Source organism: Calidris pugnax, unplaced genomic scaffold (genome assembly GCF_001431845.1).
Source record: "Calidris pugnax isolate Ruff unplaced genomic scaffold, ASM143184v1 scaffold24, whole genome shotgun sequence".
NCBI classification, from domain to species: domain Eukaryota; kingdom Metazoa; phylum Chordata; class Aves; order Charadriiformes; family Scolopacidae; genus Calidris; species Calidris pugnax.
In genome coordinates this window covers 24,287,419-24,303,508 of record NW_015090922.1, presented here as the reverse complement: position 1 = coordinate 24,303,508, position 16,090 = coordinate 24,287,419, and the positions used below count along the sequence as shown (strand labels likewise).

At 39.5% G+C, this 16,090-nt stretch overlaps 1 protein-coding gene across 4 annotated transcripts in view; it reads left to right on the top strand.

Moving 5' to 3' along the window:
* MTR (5-methyltetrahydrofolate-homocysteine methyltransferase) overlaps positions 1-16,090 on the top strand; it is a 53,547-nt gene that overhangs the window by 1,775 nt on the left and 35,682 nt on the right. For 2 of the 4 annotated variants that reach the window (XM_014951112.1, XM_014951113.1), the window contains exons 2-8: positions 4,234-4,448; positions 6,987-7,076; positions 7,907-7,976; positions 9,678-9,770; positions 9,852-9,958; positions 11,260-11,319; positions 13,337-13,431. In XM_014951112.1, coding sequence (XP_014806598.1) covers positions 4,234-4,448; positions 6,987-7,076; positions 7,907-7,976; positions 9,678-9,770; positions 9,852-9,958; positions 11,260-11,319; positions 13,337-13,431 — 730 coding nt within the window. Of the gene's footprint in view, positions 1-1,171; positions 1,477-2,991; positions 3,135-4,233; positions 4,449-6,986; positions 7,077-7,906; positions 7,977-9,677; positions 9,771-9,851; positions 9,959-11,259; positions 11,320-13,336; positions 13,432-16,090 lie in introns of those variants that run through there. The other 2 variants (XM_014951110.1, XM_014951111.1) reach the window with 2 other exon arrangements.

Sequence of the window (16,090 nt, the reverse complement as noted above, 5' to 3'; positions counted from 1 at the left end):
GCTTGGAGCTGGTGTGGGGCAATGCTGGTTTGCTAAATTAGGATGTGCAAGTGTTGATTGGCCCTGTTACCAGTTAGGACAGGACCTGGTCAACCTAGGAAATGGGGGGTACTGTAAGTGCCTGTAGCTCCTGAAGTTGTTCTTCAGTTTGTGTTCTTTTACATTAATGCAATGAAAATACTATAATACTGTCACAGCTGCATTGATCCTTTATTAAAGCTTTGCAAGCAACTTGGAATCCTTTATTCCTTTCCAAGAGTGCCACACAATTTTATACTAAGAATAAATTTTTAATAGAAGTGCATAAATAATAAAGCCCCACCTTTTGAGAATCATTGCAGACATCAGAAAAATGTGGTTTTAAGCAAAATGCAAGCTTTGAAGTCTTATTTCTTGTGGAGAACATGTGCTTAATATGGCCTGTATGTGGGTTGGGATAAGGAGGTGAAGGAATATCATCTAGCTTTATGTCAAGAGTTGTTTAGTTGCTGTGTTGTAAAAAAGTTGGGTTACAGCTGGGCAAAGTTTGTAATTGTTAGTGGTAGACTGAGTAGGGGTAAACAGCTGTGCCAGAGGGACACCTTGTGTGCTATGCAAACTTACTTGGAAACATCTACAAGGGATAAAAGTTGCAGCTGATTTCACTTCTTCTTTCCAGACTAGCCATTCCCTTGTTAAGCAATCTCAAGCCAGAGTGTTTATCTTGGGGAAGTAAAGTAGGATATTGGGTTTTCTTATTCTGCGTTCTGTATCCCATTGGCTTTTAAGCCAAGATTGTTGGGTCACTTTTGTTCTGTCTTGGTATCACCTGCTAAACTAGTTCCAGCCCTAGAACACTCTGTGGTAATGCACTTTACATTTTAAGTTTCAGTGGAGTGTAAAGTCAAGATAATTGGTCCTGAGTCTTGTTAGTGCCACTGGTTTGCTACTATTTCTGTTACAGCTATGGAGGCAGTTTTTCTCCTGGACATTTCCAAATAGACAAGGAAATCCATTTCCCGAAGCTTGCCAGTGTTCTTTACAAAACAAATTTTCGTCTGCTTCTGGCTGAGCAGAGGTAGGAGCAGGATTTGTAAACAATGAAAAAGGTGGGGAGGGGAAAGGCTGACCTGATTTTTCTCTTCGTAAGAATTTCTCCAAACATTTTTTTTTTTTTGCTTATTCTGTAACAAACTCTTGTGCCCTGTCTGTGCAGGAGAGGGGAATTATGTGAGTGGAATGCTGAATTAAGGTGATGGTACTTGTTTAGCAGAGATGACTCCCAGCCTCCTCCCTGCTTTTCTCCTAAGGGCAGAGTTCAGCACATCTAGCATGCCTTTATGAACTGATCCTCTCTGATTTCTGGGGTCTTTTTGGACCTGTCTACAGACTTTGTTTCCAACTTGAAAATTGCAGCATCAGTGTGCCAGAGCATGGCTTCAAGTAGCACAGGCTCCTAATGGAAGAAGAGTCAAGCATTATCCATAGCAAGGACAGGTAAATTGGGTTTTGGTGGGCTTGGAGCTATGCCATGCATTTGTAAAATGTAGAGTCTGTGCACCTCTGGCATTGACGGCCACCTTCATGATTCTCATGGTATTTCCTGCAGCTTTTTGAGATGCGGCTGAAGAGGCTCAGATTTGGAAAGCTTCTTCAGAATAAGGCTCTGCATAGAGCTGGGGGCTGAGATGAGGCAGAAATCTGTGCCCCTCTGAGCAGAAAACCGTACACTGAAGCGGCATCTGTTCAGCAAGGCACACTGTACAGGAAGCAAAACAGACTAGTTGAGGTGCAGGATTTAAAACCATACAGGTTAACTTTGTTTGCTTCCCAGTGTGTATGAGAAGGTAGTTGGGAAGCATATAGGTAAAACGGATGGAAACCTATAGAAAAGAGGACTGGTTCTTGGAAGGCTCCAATGGCCTGGCTCAGCTGTGTGGGCTGCAGCTCTTGGTGTCAAGGAATTCACTTAGAGGCTACATTAAGGCAAAAGCAAGCTAATTTGTATGTCTCATTGGGTTGTAGCTCTTGCAAAGCACATGAGTTACGCTCCATGGGAGTCTGCATTGCAGTTGTACTTTCAGATATAATTTTTTGGGTCTTGCTTCTGAAAGCCTCTAGCTCAAGGACTGATTCTATTTTCATGAATAATTTGATGGTTTAACATGAGTAGGTTTAAGCCTCTTGCATAAGACCTGCTGAGCTTGCCTGCATGATGTTAAAACTTTCAACTTGAAATGAGGGTGGCTTGCTTTTTGGTATTTTAATCTCTCTTCAAATGCTTCATACTTGTGATAGAGCAAATTTTCGTAGGTTTCTCTGAGACTACATCTAATTTAGAGCTTTTTTATTCAAAGCGTTGGTGTAAATGTAGCCTTGTAACACTTTTGTTCAGAAAATCCCGTTGCTAGAGGTCAATGTTCACAAGGAGACAGAGGAGTCCTGCAAAGACTTTATTCGAATAAAGGGAGAGTCCACTGGGGCATTCCCCTGTGGGGTCTCTCAAACTGCAGGAGGATGCAGCCTCCATTATATCCTAATTCCCTGGCTGCATGTAACCCTCTTCCTTTCCCCATTGGCTGAGGTACAGACTTGTTGATCTGCCTATTACATAAAAGTTTAACTTTTGCGGTTTTAAAATTGTCTAACTTCTGCATTTTCAGTTATTTCCCCTATTTTTCGGTTATCTCACTGCTGAAGTTTCAATTAACTCTCCTATTCTTCTGGTTATCTCACTCCTGCAATTTCAGTTAGCTTCCCTGTTTGTGGAGAGACTCTTATCCGTATTTTATCACCTGTTTGTGAAGACAGTCTTATCCCTATCTTATCACTTTACTCTTGGCCTCATCTTCTCTCCAGCATATTCTTTTTTAACAGTACTGTTGTCAAAACAGAAGTTGCGTTGCAAAACTGCAGAAGGAAAAAAAGTCAAATCAGATAGCAGTTGCCAGTGATTTTTAAGTACTACTGTGTGTAAGTTGTAATGAGGTGTAAGGATGTTTGTGTGCTGCAGAAATCATCCTTTATTACAAGTGTTTTGATGATTGTGCATGATCAAAATGCAAAACAGGTGTTTACTCAAATTGAGTAAGCCCAAGCTGAATGAATGAGAGAGATGAAGAGTTACACATCATTCATCTGCATGGTTGTGAAAGGTAAGTGGGGTCCCACTCTTGTAAATTAGGTTTTTGGTAAAGAGGCTGTTTGATTATTTTGCTATACACATAGAAGTGTGTCTTTGTTCTGAAATGATTCTCATATGTTCTGAAAAGTAGGATTACTTTTGTTGGGATTTCTTAAGTTTTGTGCTGCTTGTTTGCTTTCTCTTATTAATGTCTCAGATTATAGTTTTGGGTTTTTGTTTGGTGTTTGGGATGGACTTTGTTTGGGATCTTAAAGCATTACAATATGCATCTTTATTCCTAATGATAGCTCTGAAATTTCTACAGTTTTCTGTTTCGGTCATTATTTTACTTACCCGGTCCAATATCTTATAATTAGCGTGTGATTTGCCTGACTGGGTTTTCTGGCATTGTGGTGGAGCAGAAAATCTTGTAGTGCTTATGCAAAAGAAAATAAAACCTGACTCTTATCTGTCAGTGTATCTTGGCATTTGCTCACTAACAGAAGTGCAAAATTTTTACTTACTGGTCTAATCCTAGAAAGACTCACAGAATGATACGGGACTGGAAGGGACCTCTGGAGATCATCTTGTCCAACCCCCCATCTAGGCTTCAGCTCAGTTGAATAATTGTTTCTGCTTGCTCAGTTCATTTCTCTTTATCGTTATGGCATAGGCAATTAAAGTAGAATATCTTTCTTAGCGACATTTACTAGTTTCTGGATTGTACCTGTATACAACTTACAGTATGGTGTCTGGTACCAAAAGACAGCTCTGTTTGCTGTTGAAATGCTGTTATAGTGGAAATTATCAGGCTTTTCAGTGTTGGAGGTAAGCTTATATAGAGAGTTTGGTGTATGCCCTTGTGAACTTTTGATACTCTTGTTCCTGCAGCTGACTGTGTGCAGGTGATTGCACTTAGATGAAGGACCAATTGAGTCTATTTAGGTAGATGCTGCTGTTACCTGACATCATGTGATTGGAGCTGTAGGTGAAGTAAAAGAATTACTGATAGTTTTCAGTAGAGGATTAGTTATTTTATTCTGTTTCTTAAATGGGAAGAGCTCAGTTTGCACGAGTGTATAGATAGGGAATTTCAAAGCTGCTTAAATATTGGATTTGTTTTCTTGCAGCTGATCCCCAGAAAAGCATGGGAGAGGAAATTGAATCAGTTCTGCAGGAGCGGATAATGGTTTTGGATGGAGGCATGGGTACCATGATCCAGCAACATGCCCTGTCAGAAGAGGATTTCCGAGGGCATGAATTTAAAGATCATTCCAGGCCTTTGAAAGGCAACAATGACCTTCTCAGTATAACTCAACCTGATATAATCTGTGACATACACAAGGTAGGTGGTTCTGATTTCTGTGTCTTTACAAGAGAAAGAAGGAGAATTTGGCCTCAGTGTTCCCCCTTTCCATGCCACAGGCTACTGGCTGTCAGGCGTCTTTTGGGGATAGGGAAGACAGTGCTAGGTAACCATGCGAAAAAGAATGAGCAGATTTGAGTTTTCTGGTTGTGTGAGCACAGCACTTGTGTCTTGGTTCCTGATGTCACCCAGGCAGTGTTGTTTTTAAACCCTTTTTTGACTTATGTCCCTGATGCATTTCTATTAATTGTAGATTCAGATTTATTTCATTTTTCTTTCCTCTTCTCTTCCTCAACAAGCACTTGAAGTGCATCTAAGTAGGACATAACTGAATTCTAGATGCATGTTTCTGTAATTGTGTATTAAAGAGCTGTTAAATGTGGCAGCCTGAAGCAGGCCTCTCCATAGTTAATGAGTATATGGGCTTCCTAATGAGTATATGTGCTTCCATATTCTCATTTTCCCCCTAGAATATTAATGTGTTGCCCAGAGAATAAAACAGTCTAGAGTTAAACATTAGGAATTTGCAAACAGATTTTATTATTTTCTTCAGTTAGACTTTAAAAAACAACTTCTTAAGTCTTGTATTTCTTGAGTTGCGAGTATTTTTAGGTCTTACTGTAATAATTGGAATGTTTGAATGGCATTACAACTAGTTGATATTCAGTTGAAGTGTCACATCTGTTTGGGGTTTTACCAATTGTTTAGTAAAAAGATCTGTATTTCCTTGATTAGAATCATAATTGGCTTACGCTTGCTAAACTTGGTATGTAATATGTACTTTTGTATTTCTACTCTGTCATTCTTTGGATTTTAAGAACAATGAGTTGATAAGAATCAAGGTCTTTGTCCTACAAAAATTTCAAGAGGAAATATTTGTAGATTGAGTTCAGTCTCTAGACTGTAAACTGAGCTGTAGCGGTCATGAACGTTAGGATTTATAATAGCTTGTGGTTTTAATCGGGTAAGCTGGTTTAAAAGTTGAATTTTTGCAAGTTTAGCAGAGCAATAGCGATGTGACTTGAGAATGAATGTATTGAGTCAAACCAATGGTAGCCTGCTGTCGTCCCTCCAGTGGCCAGTTGCAGGCACTTTAGGAAGAGAGTAAGAAAAGAACAAGTCAGTGCTGGTCCCCATGCCTGCAGTAACTTTTGAGTCAAAGTGTTTTCTGAGCCATGGGTGGTGACTTCATATTTTTTATAGCTGCCAGTGGTTATTCCTTCTGAGAATTGGACAGAACTTAAAATAACAGATGAAAATACTTCTACAAAGTAACTATAATCCCACTTTATGTATGGCTGGTGGGGTTTTTTTTAATGGCCCAGCGAGTCAGACGTCACGGATAATCAGTAACTTGAAAAGTTAATGTTAGCTTGTCTGGCAAAGTAAGATTCAGTAGTCAGGTGTTTTATGTTCCTGCTTTGTGCACATTATTTCCTTCTATGGGCTTTTGCTAAGATTACAGATCTGACATAAACAAAAGCTAGTACAAAGCTGTACACGTTTAACATCTTTCTGTAGTCTAGGTGATTTTCAGAAACTTCATTACTTGGTTATTATTGTACACATAAGAACTTGCATATTTTCATGTAGCTGCTTGTAGGTATTTCCATATATATCCAGGAGGAGTTGAGAGGAAGCATATTAGTTTGCAGCAAAATATGTTTTAAAGCAAATTTAATGCTTTTCTGCTGTTGTTTGGATCAAGACTTTGCTGTGTTGAACCTGCTGAACTCATCTGCTTCTTACAGGAAAATCTGAGTGGTTTATATTTAATGGCCACATCAGTATTTTTCACTTACTAGCACTTAAAATGTCTTAATTTCCTTAAATATGAAGGGGTCACCTAAGTGTTAACCTGATCAAAAAGAGGAGTTAGGGAGGGAGGAGGGCAACTGGTAGAGGTTATCAAAACACAGAATCTGCAAAAATGTTTCAGTTTGCCTTGATTTTGGTTTACTTTAGTGGGAATTAGATAACAAAACTGGAGCAGAAAGCTTAATTATTCTGTGAATCTGGGCCATTAGTTAAATGCTAAATGGGATCTGCACAAAACCTAATTCTTCTAAGCTTGCATTCTGTGCCAGTATTCTCTTGTGCTGTACAGCTACCTTCAGAATGTCTTAAATTTTCTAATCCTCTGTTGTTTAACTGGTGCCTTTTCTGAGTCTGCCCACAGTAGCCCTCGCTTGCTGATGGCAATTGGACTATGTCCCACCATGTCCCTGTGCAAAAATCTAGAATGTGCTCCAGCTGCTGGACTAGTGGCAGAGGTGACTGTAAATGTCACCTGTTAATAGAAAGTGTGGCTGACACTAAAACTCTGAAAATTAGTTACCTGGAGCGCTTCTGCTGCTTTGGCCCTGTGCTTTTGAGTAAGGCCTTCAGAGTATGATCTGCTTTGAATTAGGAGAGGATTTATGACGTTCTGTCAACTGAATGAGACAAAATAGTTGGGTTGCTTTCATTCCAGATCTCAGTTCTGGAGGTCTTGAAGACTTTTTTCATGTCTTGCAGGAATACTTGCTGTCAGGCGCTGATATCATTGAAACTAACACTTTTAGCAGCACCCGAGTTGCACAAGCTGACTATGGCCTTGAACATTTGGTAAGAATGCTAAACTATTTATACATTAAAATGTTAATCAAGATTTTGGTCTTAGCAGCCAAGATTAGCTTAGTCCCAGAGTCCATTGGTATTGTGTTTATTGACTGCATGCTGTCTCTAGAGCCTTGTGGTAGGGTTGTAGCTCATTTCCACTGCTGTAGACAGTTGTACTTGCTTTGTGTGACAGTCATAGTATGCCTCTTGTTGATGAAGGCACAGGCAATAATAATTTGTCCTACATGTTGTTTGAGCATTCTCAGAATATCTCAGTTATGTGAACAGCGATGTTTTGCTTCAGTCTTGCCAACTTGCAACTTAGCAAATGCCACAATGGAACTGCTTTTTTCCTGGATATTTGTGTGTTGTTTGTACTGGTGTATGTAGTTCTTCCAAGCTTGCATTTGTCATACGTGCTCTGTGTTACGTATTGTTTTGAGAATTTGAGAAATCTGTGAAAGAAAATACTTGGAAATAAGCTACTTGAATAAAAAGTGAATTTAAAAGTAGGTTAATTTTGTCCTTGAAGTCCTATTCTTCAGCTTCTGTTGACTTCAGTAGGATTTAATTAGTACCTTACAGAATGAAATTTTATGACAGGGATTTGTAGGCTGGGGTGTATGTGGGATGAGACCTGCCATGGAACTGTGTTGCTGAGATGTATAGGGCTGTTCCTTTGGAAGTTTTGTAATAGTGCTTATATGTATTTGTATGGCTTAGGGAGACTTCAGAGTATACTGGAAGCTACTGAATGGAAGTGTTATGTTTCTCTGAGGATGAGTTATGCTGTACTGAACTAAAGGCTACTCAGTAAATTTCTGTAATTGTTCCAGGCATATCGGTTAAACAGAGTCTCTGCACAGGTAGCCAGAAAAGCAGCAGATGATGTAACTGCTCAGACAGGTAAGCAATATTTATTTTAATTTCTTATTCATTTGTGGGTTTGACTGTCTCGCTACAACCTTTGAAAGTTGCTTACTAGAGGATAGCTTGATGGGTTACATCACAGAGACATAACTTGCAGACACTGTTCATTTTAGGCACAGTAGCAGTTTCACATCTTTATTCATATCCTACTAATTTCAGCATGTTTGCAGGATCTTAGTGCGTTTTGCAGGATGGCTGTCCTGTGCCTGTTTCAGACTGCAGGTGTACAACCGAGCACTACACAACTGCTCGCTCACTCCCCCTCAGCGGGATAGGGCAGAGAATCAGAAGGGTTAAAGTGAGAAAACTCATGGGTTGAGATAAGAACATTTAATAAATAAAGCAAAAGCCATGCACGCAAGCAATGTGAAACAAGGAATTCATTCACTACTTCTCATGGGCAGGCAGGTCTTCAGCCATGTCCAGGAAAGCAGGGCTCCATCACACCTAATGGTTACTTGGGAAGACAAACACCATCATTTCTGAATGCCCGCCCTCCCTGCTTCCTTCTTCTTTTCCCAGCTTTATATTGCTGAGCATGGCATCATATGTTACAGAATATCCCTTTGGAAAGTTGGGGTCATCTGTCCTGGCTGTGTTGTCTCCCAATTTCCTGTGCACCCCCAGCCTACTTGCTGGGAGGGTGAGAAGCAGAAAAGGCCTTGACCCTGAGAAAGCACTGCTTAGCAATAACTAAAACATCTCTGTATTATCAATATGGTTTTCAGCACAAATCCAAACCATAGCTCCATAGCAGCTACTATGAAGAAAATTACCTCTATCCCATCCAAAATCAGGACAAGGCAATACGCATCTTCCAGATGTGTTTTAAAGAAAACAAATTCAGCAGGGACTGTTACAAGTTACTTAGGTTTGTACAGCACAAGTCTTTGTACAAAAGACTTAGGATGGCTGATTGTAGGTAAGTGTGGATTACCATATATTCCTAGTTTTAAGTCTTGTGGTTTGACTTTGTAACTACTGGACTGTGCCTAGTATGTGACCATCATCTGTAAATGTGGCTTTTACCTTCTGGGCTTTATGTGAGAGGGGTATAGCTCATTGACGCTGCTGTAGACAATGCTGTCTTTCAAAGACAAGTAATTTCCTCTTGTATTCTTGCATCAAACTGTATTTCAACCTAACAGTGCTGTTGTGCTGTCCAGATAACACCTTATGATGTGATTCATAGTATGCAATAAAAATGCAGTATTTGAAATACGCTTTAAAAAAAAGGTTGGGTTTTTTTTTTTATGAACACATACCAGGATGTTCAAATCAGGTTATCTAGTAAAAAATGCCAGGACAGTTCTATGCTGTGCATTTAAAGTAACTGAATGACGCTTCCAGTGTCAGAGATAAATGATACTTAGAAGAAAAACTGAGTCAATTGCCTTTATTTTACATGTTCTTTTGTCTTGTGTGTATGCACTGAACATCTTGTTGGATAAGACAAGCCAGCTGTGCTGGGTAATCTTGTGCTAATCAAACTCTTGATTTGAGGCAGGAGCTTCCTGTCTTATAGTTCTTCATCCCTGAATGATATATATGTCTTGGTGTCCTTGGAGGTTTTTTACATTGACATGGCTGTCATTGTAAAACCAGAGGTAAATTCTTTTGTGTTTTTTTTTTTTTTTTTGTATGGGCATTTTTTTTCCTCCCTATGTCTTGGTTTAGGAATTAGGAGATATGTTGCTGGAGCCATGGGTCCAACAAACAGGACACTCTCCGTGTCACCATCTGTGGAGAGACCAGATTACAGGAACATAAGTAAGTGTTTGTAACCATCAAGTTATTTAATTTAGGTGATGATCTTGAAAGAGTGAAATTAACATCATTCCTGTTTTACAGCTTTTGATGAACTGGTTGAAGCCTATAAGGAGCAAGCCAAAGGACTTCTGGACGGAGGAGTTGATATCTTATTAGTGGAAACCATATTTGATACAGCCAATGCCAAGGTGAGACTCCTGGGGAAAAAAAACCAACTCAGTAATATATTTGGTGTACTACCTGAGGGAATTCAACATGCTACTTGTAAGAGCTATCAGTTACTGCTTACTAAATACATGAATAGAATCTTCAGTTGCTAGAAAATAGAAACTAGAATGTGAGGAGATATGTTTTAACATTAAACATGCCTTTTCTAGAGATTTTTCCTTTGCCTTTTAGTATGTGCTGTTAGTATCTTTCTGGCTGTCTGTTCCAGCTGTTCTTTTATTCCCCAAAGCTCTGTTGTATTGCAAAACATCTCCAAATGCATCTGATATTTGTATTTTTCACCATAAGACATGTCTGTCTGTGTTTATGATGCACACTGGAGAGGGAATGTCCAATGTATCTGATGGCAGGTGTGGGAAGGCTTGTGAGGCAGTTGTGTTAAAATGTGGGGTTTTAGGGAACTCTGACACTCTGCCATCAGCCTTGAAAAAGAAAAATTGTGAGTAGAGTATCAAAAATGTAAAATAGAAGGAATAAAATGTTGAAATAAGTCACAATTAATGTGATTTTGACACTTGCTTCTTTATCTAATAATTTTCAATGCAGGTGGTGGAGTCGTTAGGGCACTTAAAACTGTGTTGCAATTTTACATGGAAAAGTCTGGCTGGATATGCACACAGCATTTCTTTAGGCTTTTGCCACAGGCTGATTAACGTGTGCAGTGCCATGTCTTGTCCTTTGCAGTCTTGACCAGTCCTCATGGAGATTTGGCCAGCATCCTTTAGGCTTTGCACTGTGCTGAGCTCACGTTCACGTGTAACTTTCTCACCCTACTGAGGCAGGAAATATTCAGGACCTTCCAAGGGGTCACTATAGTCCTTACTGTTAAAATTTGTGATGGTTAGAATCCCTTGCAAACTGCATGTCTAAACAGATTTAAGGGCAGTGAACGTGTACTGAGAATACTACATACAGCCATGTTTGGGGTGGGTGTTGTCCTGCAGGTGTGAGGGAGAAATATATCCCAATATGGTTTGGGTTTCAGAATAGCTTTGGTCTTACTTGGTTACTCCATGGGACTTCCTTTCTACTTGTTACCAAAATGTGCTTTGGAACATCTGGAAGATGTTAGGGATAAGGGTAAAACCTCTTGAGTGTAATACATTCTTGCAGGCCAAGTGAGGTAGCACGTTGCATAAACAGCCATAAAAAATACTTAAAAAAAAAAAAAAAAAAAAGGCAAACTCACAGAAACAAAACACCCAACAAACTGAAGAACTTTGAAATGTCCATTAATATTTTGCAACTTATTCTTCTATAGGCAGCTCTCTTTGCACTCCAAACATTGTTTGAAGAAGAGTATGCTCCCCGACCCATATTTGTAAGTATGTATTATTTAATATTTTACATATATTTAAGCTTGATTTGTGAACTAGCTGAGGCTGCAGTTGATTAAAGGGTTTTGAAATGAAGGAAATAAGTGTCTTGGAAACATGCTTTTTTCACATGGCTGTGAAAGGAAAAACTCTTTTGTGAAGAGTTTTATGAAATCAGCCTTTGGTACCTCAGTGCAGTTTATCAACCGGAACACTAAGGAATGACTTCATTCCAGCATGTATTTATTCTCTATATTTCCACAGGAAAAGGTCTGTTCATAAGATTTTTTCAGGCTTGCTGTCTTAAGGGTAATAAGAACCAGTGCTTCAAGGATTAATTAAGCAAATATTTTCAAGTAGAATATGAGTGGCCATTTGAAGTCGGAAAAGGTCTGTCTAACTCCATATTCTTTCTCTGACATCTTTTTCTGACAGCAGGCAGTCATGAATACATAGGAATGAATATAGAAAAAGAATAAGCTTGTTTTGAAAGTTCTGTTATGTTCTACCAGTTTTCTGCAGTTTGCAGCCCAGGCTTCCTGATTTGCAGTTCGTATCATTAAACAAAAACCTTTTTGTTTAATGTGTTTACTCCTTCCTTTGAACCTATGTGCAAACATGTGAGAGACACAGGCATCCACAGAATAATCTATCAGTAACTTTCACAGCTTATGAATGCACTGGTTTGGAAGTTTGCTTGCTTTTAGACGTTCCCCCTGATGCCTTCTTCTGTGTCTTGCCGTTTGTCTCTGGAAAGTGACAGTGAGCAGCTGTTCTGTGTTCCCTTTGCTGCGTAGTCATGGTATTTATAGTCCTCTGTGAGATCCTCTTTTAGTCTTTTTTTTTTTTTTTTTTCATCCTGGAAAGCCCTTTTCTACTTAGCTGCTCCATACCATTCATTCTTTATTCTTGTCACCTTTTTGTTTTCCACTTCCTCAAGTCAGAGGGGGATTAGAATAGCATACAGCAGTCATCAAGTGCAGACACCAGGGATGTGTATGATAGCCTAGTGATGTTCTATGCCTCGTCCATTTCTTTCTGTAGTTCTTGATGTTTTACTTTATGGCTAATGAGCTTTGAAATTGCATTCATAAAACTTTATTTTGTTACTCAGATTAGTTTCTTGAGCAGCAAAGACTAGTTTGGATGTGTCATTATGTAGAATTTTTCCTGTGTTCACAACTTCATACTTTATCAGAAAGAGTTTCCGCTTTTTTGTCATTCAAGCCAGTTAGCACTGAGCGTTTTCTGATTACATAGAGTTGACTTTTTGTCTTCATTGTCCTGAACAGAGTGGTCAGTGAGCTTGGTTGTCTCATTCTCTGCTGCCTTTCCAGTTCAGTTATGTTGAGAAGTACAACCCTTAGCACAGCTCTGTAGGATTCCGCTGGTCTCCTCCCTTGACTGAGTAGTTTGAAGGAAGGTAGCATCAGTGTTAAAGCATGTTTTGGAGTAATTAGTGGATTTACCTTTTGCATGGAGTCTTCTAAACTCATTCTGTCTTCTTCAAAAAAGAAAGTAGACTTTGGAAGGCTTCTGAATTCTTAACTTTGTAGTTGGGTTCAACATCTGATGTTCCCCTGTAGCAAAAGGAGTAACTTTTTTTTAAGGCTAGCCCTTCTTCCCCACCACCAGCCACCACCAAAAAACCTAATAGCAGTGCTGAGACCTGAAATAACAAAAAGGGCAAGGCGGGGGGGATGAGGGGAATAGGAGAGGAACTGTGACTGCTGGTTGCTGCCTAAACAGGTAACTGCTGCAGATTGATTCGGAGGCCATCATTAGAATGCTACCATGATATTAATGCTACCTTGCTGCTGAATGGTTCATCTCTTTTATCTCTTTTTTTTTTTTTTTTTTTTAACATGCTTAGGGAGGAATAGGTTTAATTTTTCTATTTGAGTTTTGTGTCAACACTTTGAGTGGAGCACGGGTCTCTCTGCTTTGACTTTTAGCAATTCAGCCATTTAAATTCCTGTTAATTTAATTCTTCTCCTTTCTCTATGTTCAATTGGTACTTAGGTTTCTGGAACCATTGTGGATAAGAGTGGGCGTACCCTCTCAGGCCAGACAGGAGAGGCATTTGTCATTAGTGTTTCCCACAGTAATCCACTTTGGTAAGTGTCTTTCTCTTAGTAAATTATCTGTAGATTGTGATTCTTTTCTATTTTAACCCCTGCAGCTAAATGGAAGCTTTACTATCTGCGATCATATTTAATCACATGTGTTGCTAACATGTTCTGCTATCATTCCCTCAGCAGAAATTATGTTTCCAAAGAATGCTGAATTTTTAAAACATTGTTCTAAATAATCTGGGGGTTTGTGTTTGCAACAGCTGCTGAAATCACTTTGGGTCTGAAGTGCTTTAGATCAAAGCACTAAAAAAAGTAATTCTGAATCTGTAGTTTGCCGTCTTTCTACTGTCTCAGATTGTGCAAGGAGCTAATTCCTGGTATGGGCAGGGATTACATCTCTTTCTTAGAGGGAAGCAGTGCCAACTCAGGTTGTTTCAGGGTGGCTTGAAAGAGCCAATCATTAAGTTTTCATTCCAGACTTACTGGAATGAAAAATCTTACAAAAATGTATAAATTCCCTGAGTGTTTTTCTCAAGGATGTGCATTGTTGTTTTGAGAGCTGATGCGTCCGTTTACTTGCGTTCTTTTCTGTTTAGGCAGAAAAGTTGAAAGAAGCATGAGATTAAGATGTGTGAAAATGCATAATAAAGCAGATTTTGGTCATTTTGCAAGATTTTGCATGTTAATTTCAATACCATTCCCTGTTTCTCTATTCATCTGTGTTTCTATGCCCTATTCTACCTCCTCCCTGCCTCCTCTTCCCTCTTTATCACTCTCAGGTTGGTTCTTCACACAAAAACTTACACTGGAAATAGCTTTTTTTTTTTTTTTTTTTCCTAGAATATTCTAACGTAAAACATTTAATTCAGTGTTAGCAGTGCGTGCCACGCACATTGTGATGAGCCATTGTTTGTTTTTACAACAAAATTCCAGTTAAAACACGCAATCTGTCATCTCAGTGATACAAAAGCAGAAGACTGCATTCACAGCTTTCCTGACTGCCCTTGAGGCTCCACTTTCCCAGACCAGACAGTGCTCCAGAAGTAACATATGGAGCCTCTTGGAACAGGGTGGTAGTTGACTCCTTCTCTCAGCATCACAGCCTAGTGATCCATATTTGGCATTAGTCTGTCTCAGATAGTCTTGCTCATAACTCTCTTGCCTCTGAAGAGGAGAGAAGGGCACTGGAGCAGAAATCAAGAATTTATTAAACCATATTTCATAAAAGCTATCTTCTGGGTCTGAGTGCTTACGGCCTGTTTCCCATTTATGTGAAGGCTGCTATACAACACTGTGGCAGAAGGGTTTTAGTTGTGGGAGCAGATTGCATTTAATGTTTTTTCTGTTGCCAAATCGGTACTGAGTGGCTTTAGGGTGGTGAAAAAACTGATTAATAGTAGTATCCTAGGAATCATGTTATACATACCCACATTTCCATTTGGGTTTTGTATGTCTTGTTAGGGTGATGCGTTGTCCTTAAGTCTGTTTGATTTGGAGCCACCTTAAAAAGCGTGTGCTTTGTGTCCAGCTGATGCAGGTGGTAGCTGAGAAACTCCTGAACTGTGCTTAGTAAGTGCTGGAAGATGTGTGGCAAGCTGCTTGCTATGAAAGGTGCTCAGATGTGGTATGAGTTCCCTTTGTGTTATCTTGGATCCTGTGATTGTTTCTACTGAGGTACCATTAAGAAGATGTATGCCGAGTTTAGGGCCCTAATGTGGTGTTTGTTCTGGTCCCAAGGGTGCTGTGAAGCTTTACCTTTCACAGGAACTGGTGTGTGACTGAAATGAGCAAGATAGGGAGGTGATGTTTAAGATGAGGGTGTGATGGTTATTGCAGTAGGGGAGCTGTGATAGCATACCAGCAATCTGGTTCAAGGCTGCTGGCTTTTAAGGCATGGTTAACAGTTTGCTTTTCTCACATTTTCTTCTGTGATGCTGTTGAGTGCTGTGGGGAGCTGACACTAGCCACAGAAGCTACTGTATGTTTCTCAGTGAATGTGAATGTCTGTGCTTAGTTTGACTTGGCAGTGTTGAAACATGTAATGCTTGGATGGTGTATTTGTCAGCAACCCCTGTAGTGGGTAATCATTCAGGCAGTCTAGAGGGTCAGTACCCGGTAAACCAAGTGAGAACATGAAGAATTGCTTGTTTGGTGAGTGTGCTGGCTGCTTTTACAGTATCTCTCTGGTAAGGTGAGGTAAAGAGAGTGACAGGTGAGTTTGTACTCAGAACCAGAGACAGATGGATATTAAATGTGGAAGGGAGAGATGAAGCTGCCTAATACAGAAGAGAACTTAAAAAGGTGGTGTGAGGAGTGTGAGCTGGAAGCTTGTAAATTGAATGACTTAACAGTAGGAAATACTTTGCATTCATCTGCATTTGATTAGGACAGTCTTGTTAACCATTCTTAACTTGCTTTGCTTCAAAAAGCCTGAGGGATTTTGAAATAAATTGAAATAAATTCCAGAACTTCATTGCTGTAATTAATTGTGTATTCCTTGTGCGTCCTGTTTGTATCCAGAGGATCTGTATGAAGAATTTAAATGTATTTAAGCACTGAATAGAGAAATGAGAATAAAAGGGTTCTTTTAAAGTTTTTCTGTTTAAATAGAATGGCCTATCTGAGATGGATTAGAAAAAGCACTTTGAAGGTAGTGATGGCTGTTTCAAAAAACAAACATACATTTTCCTCCCCCCCCCCC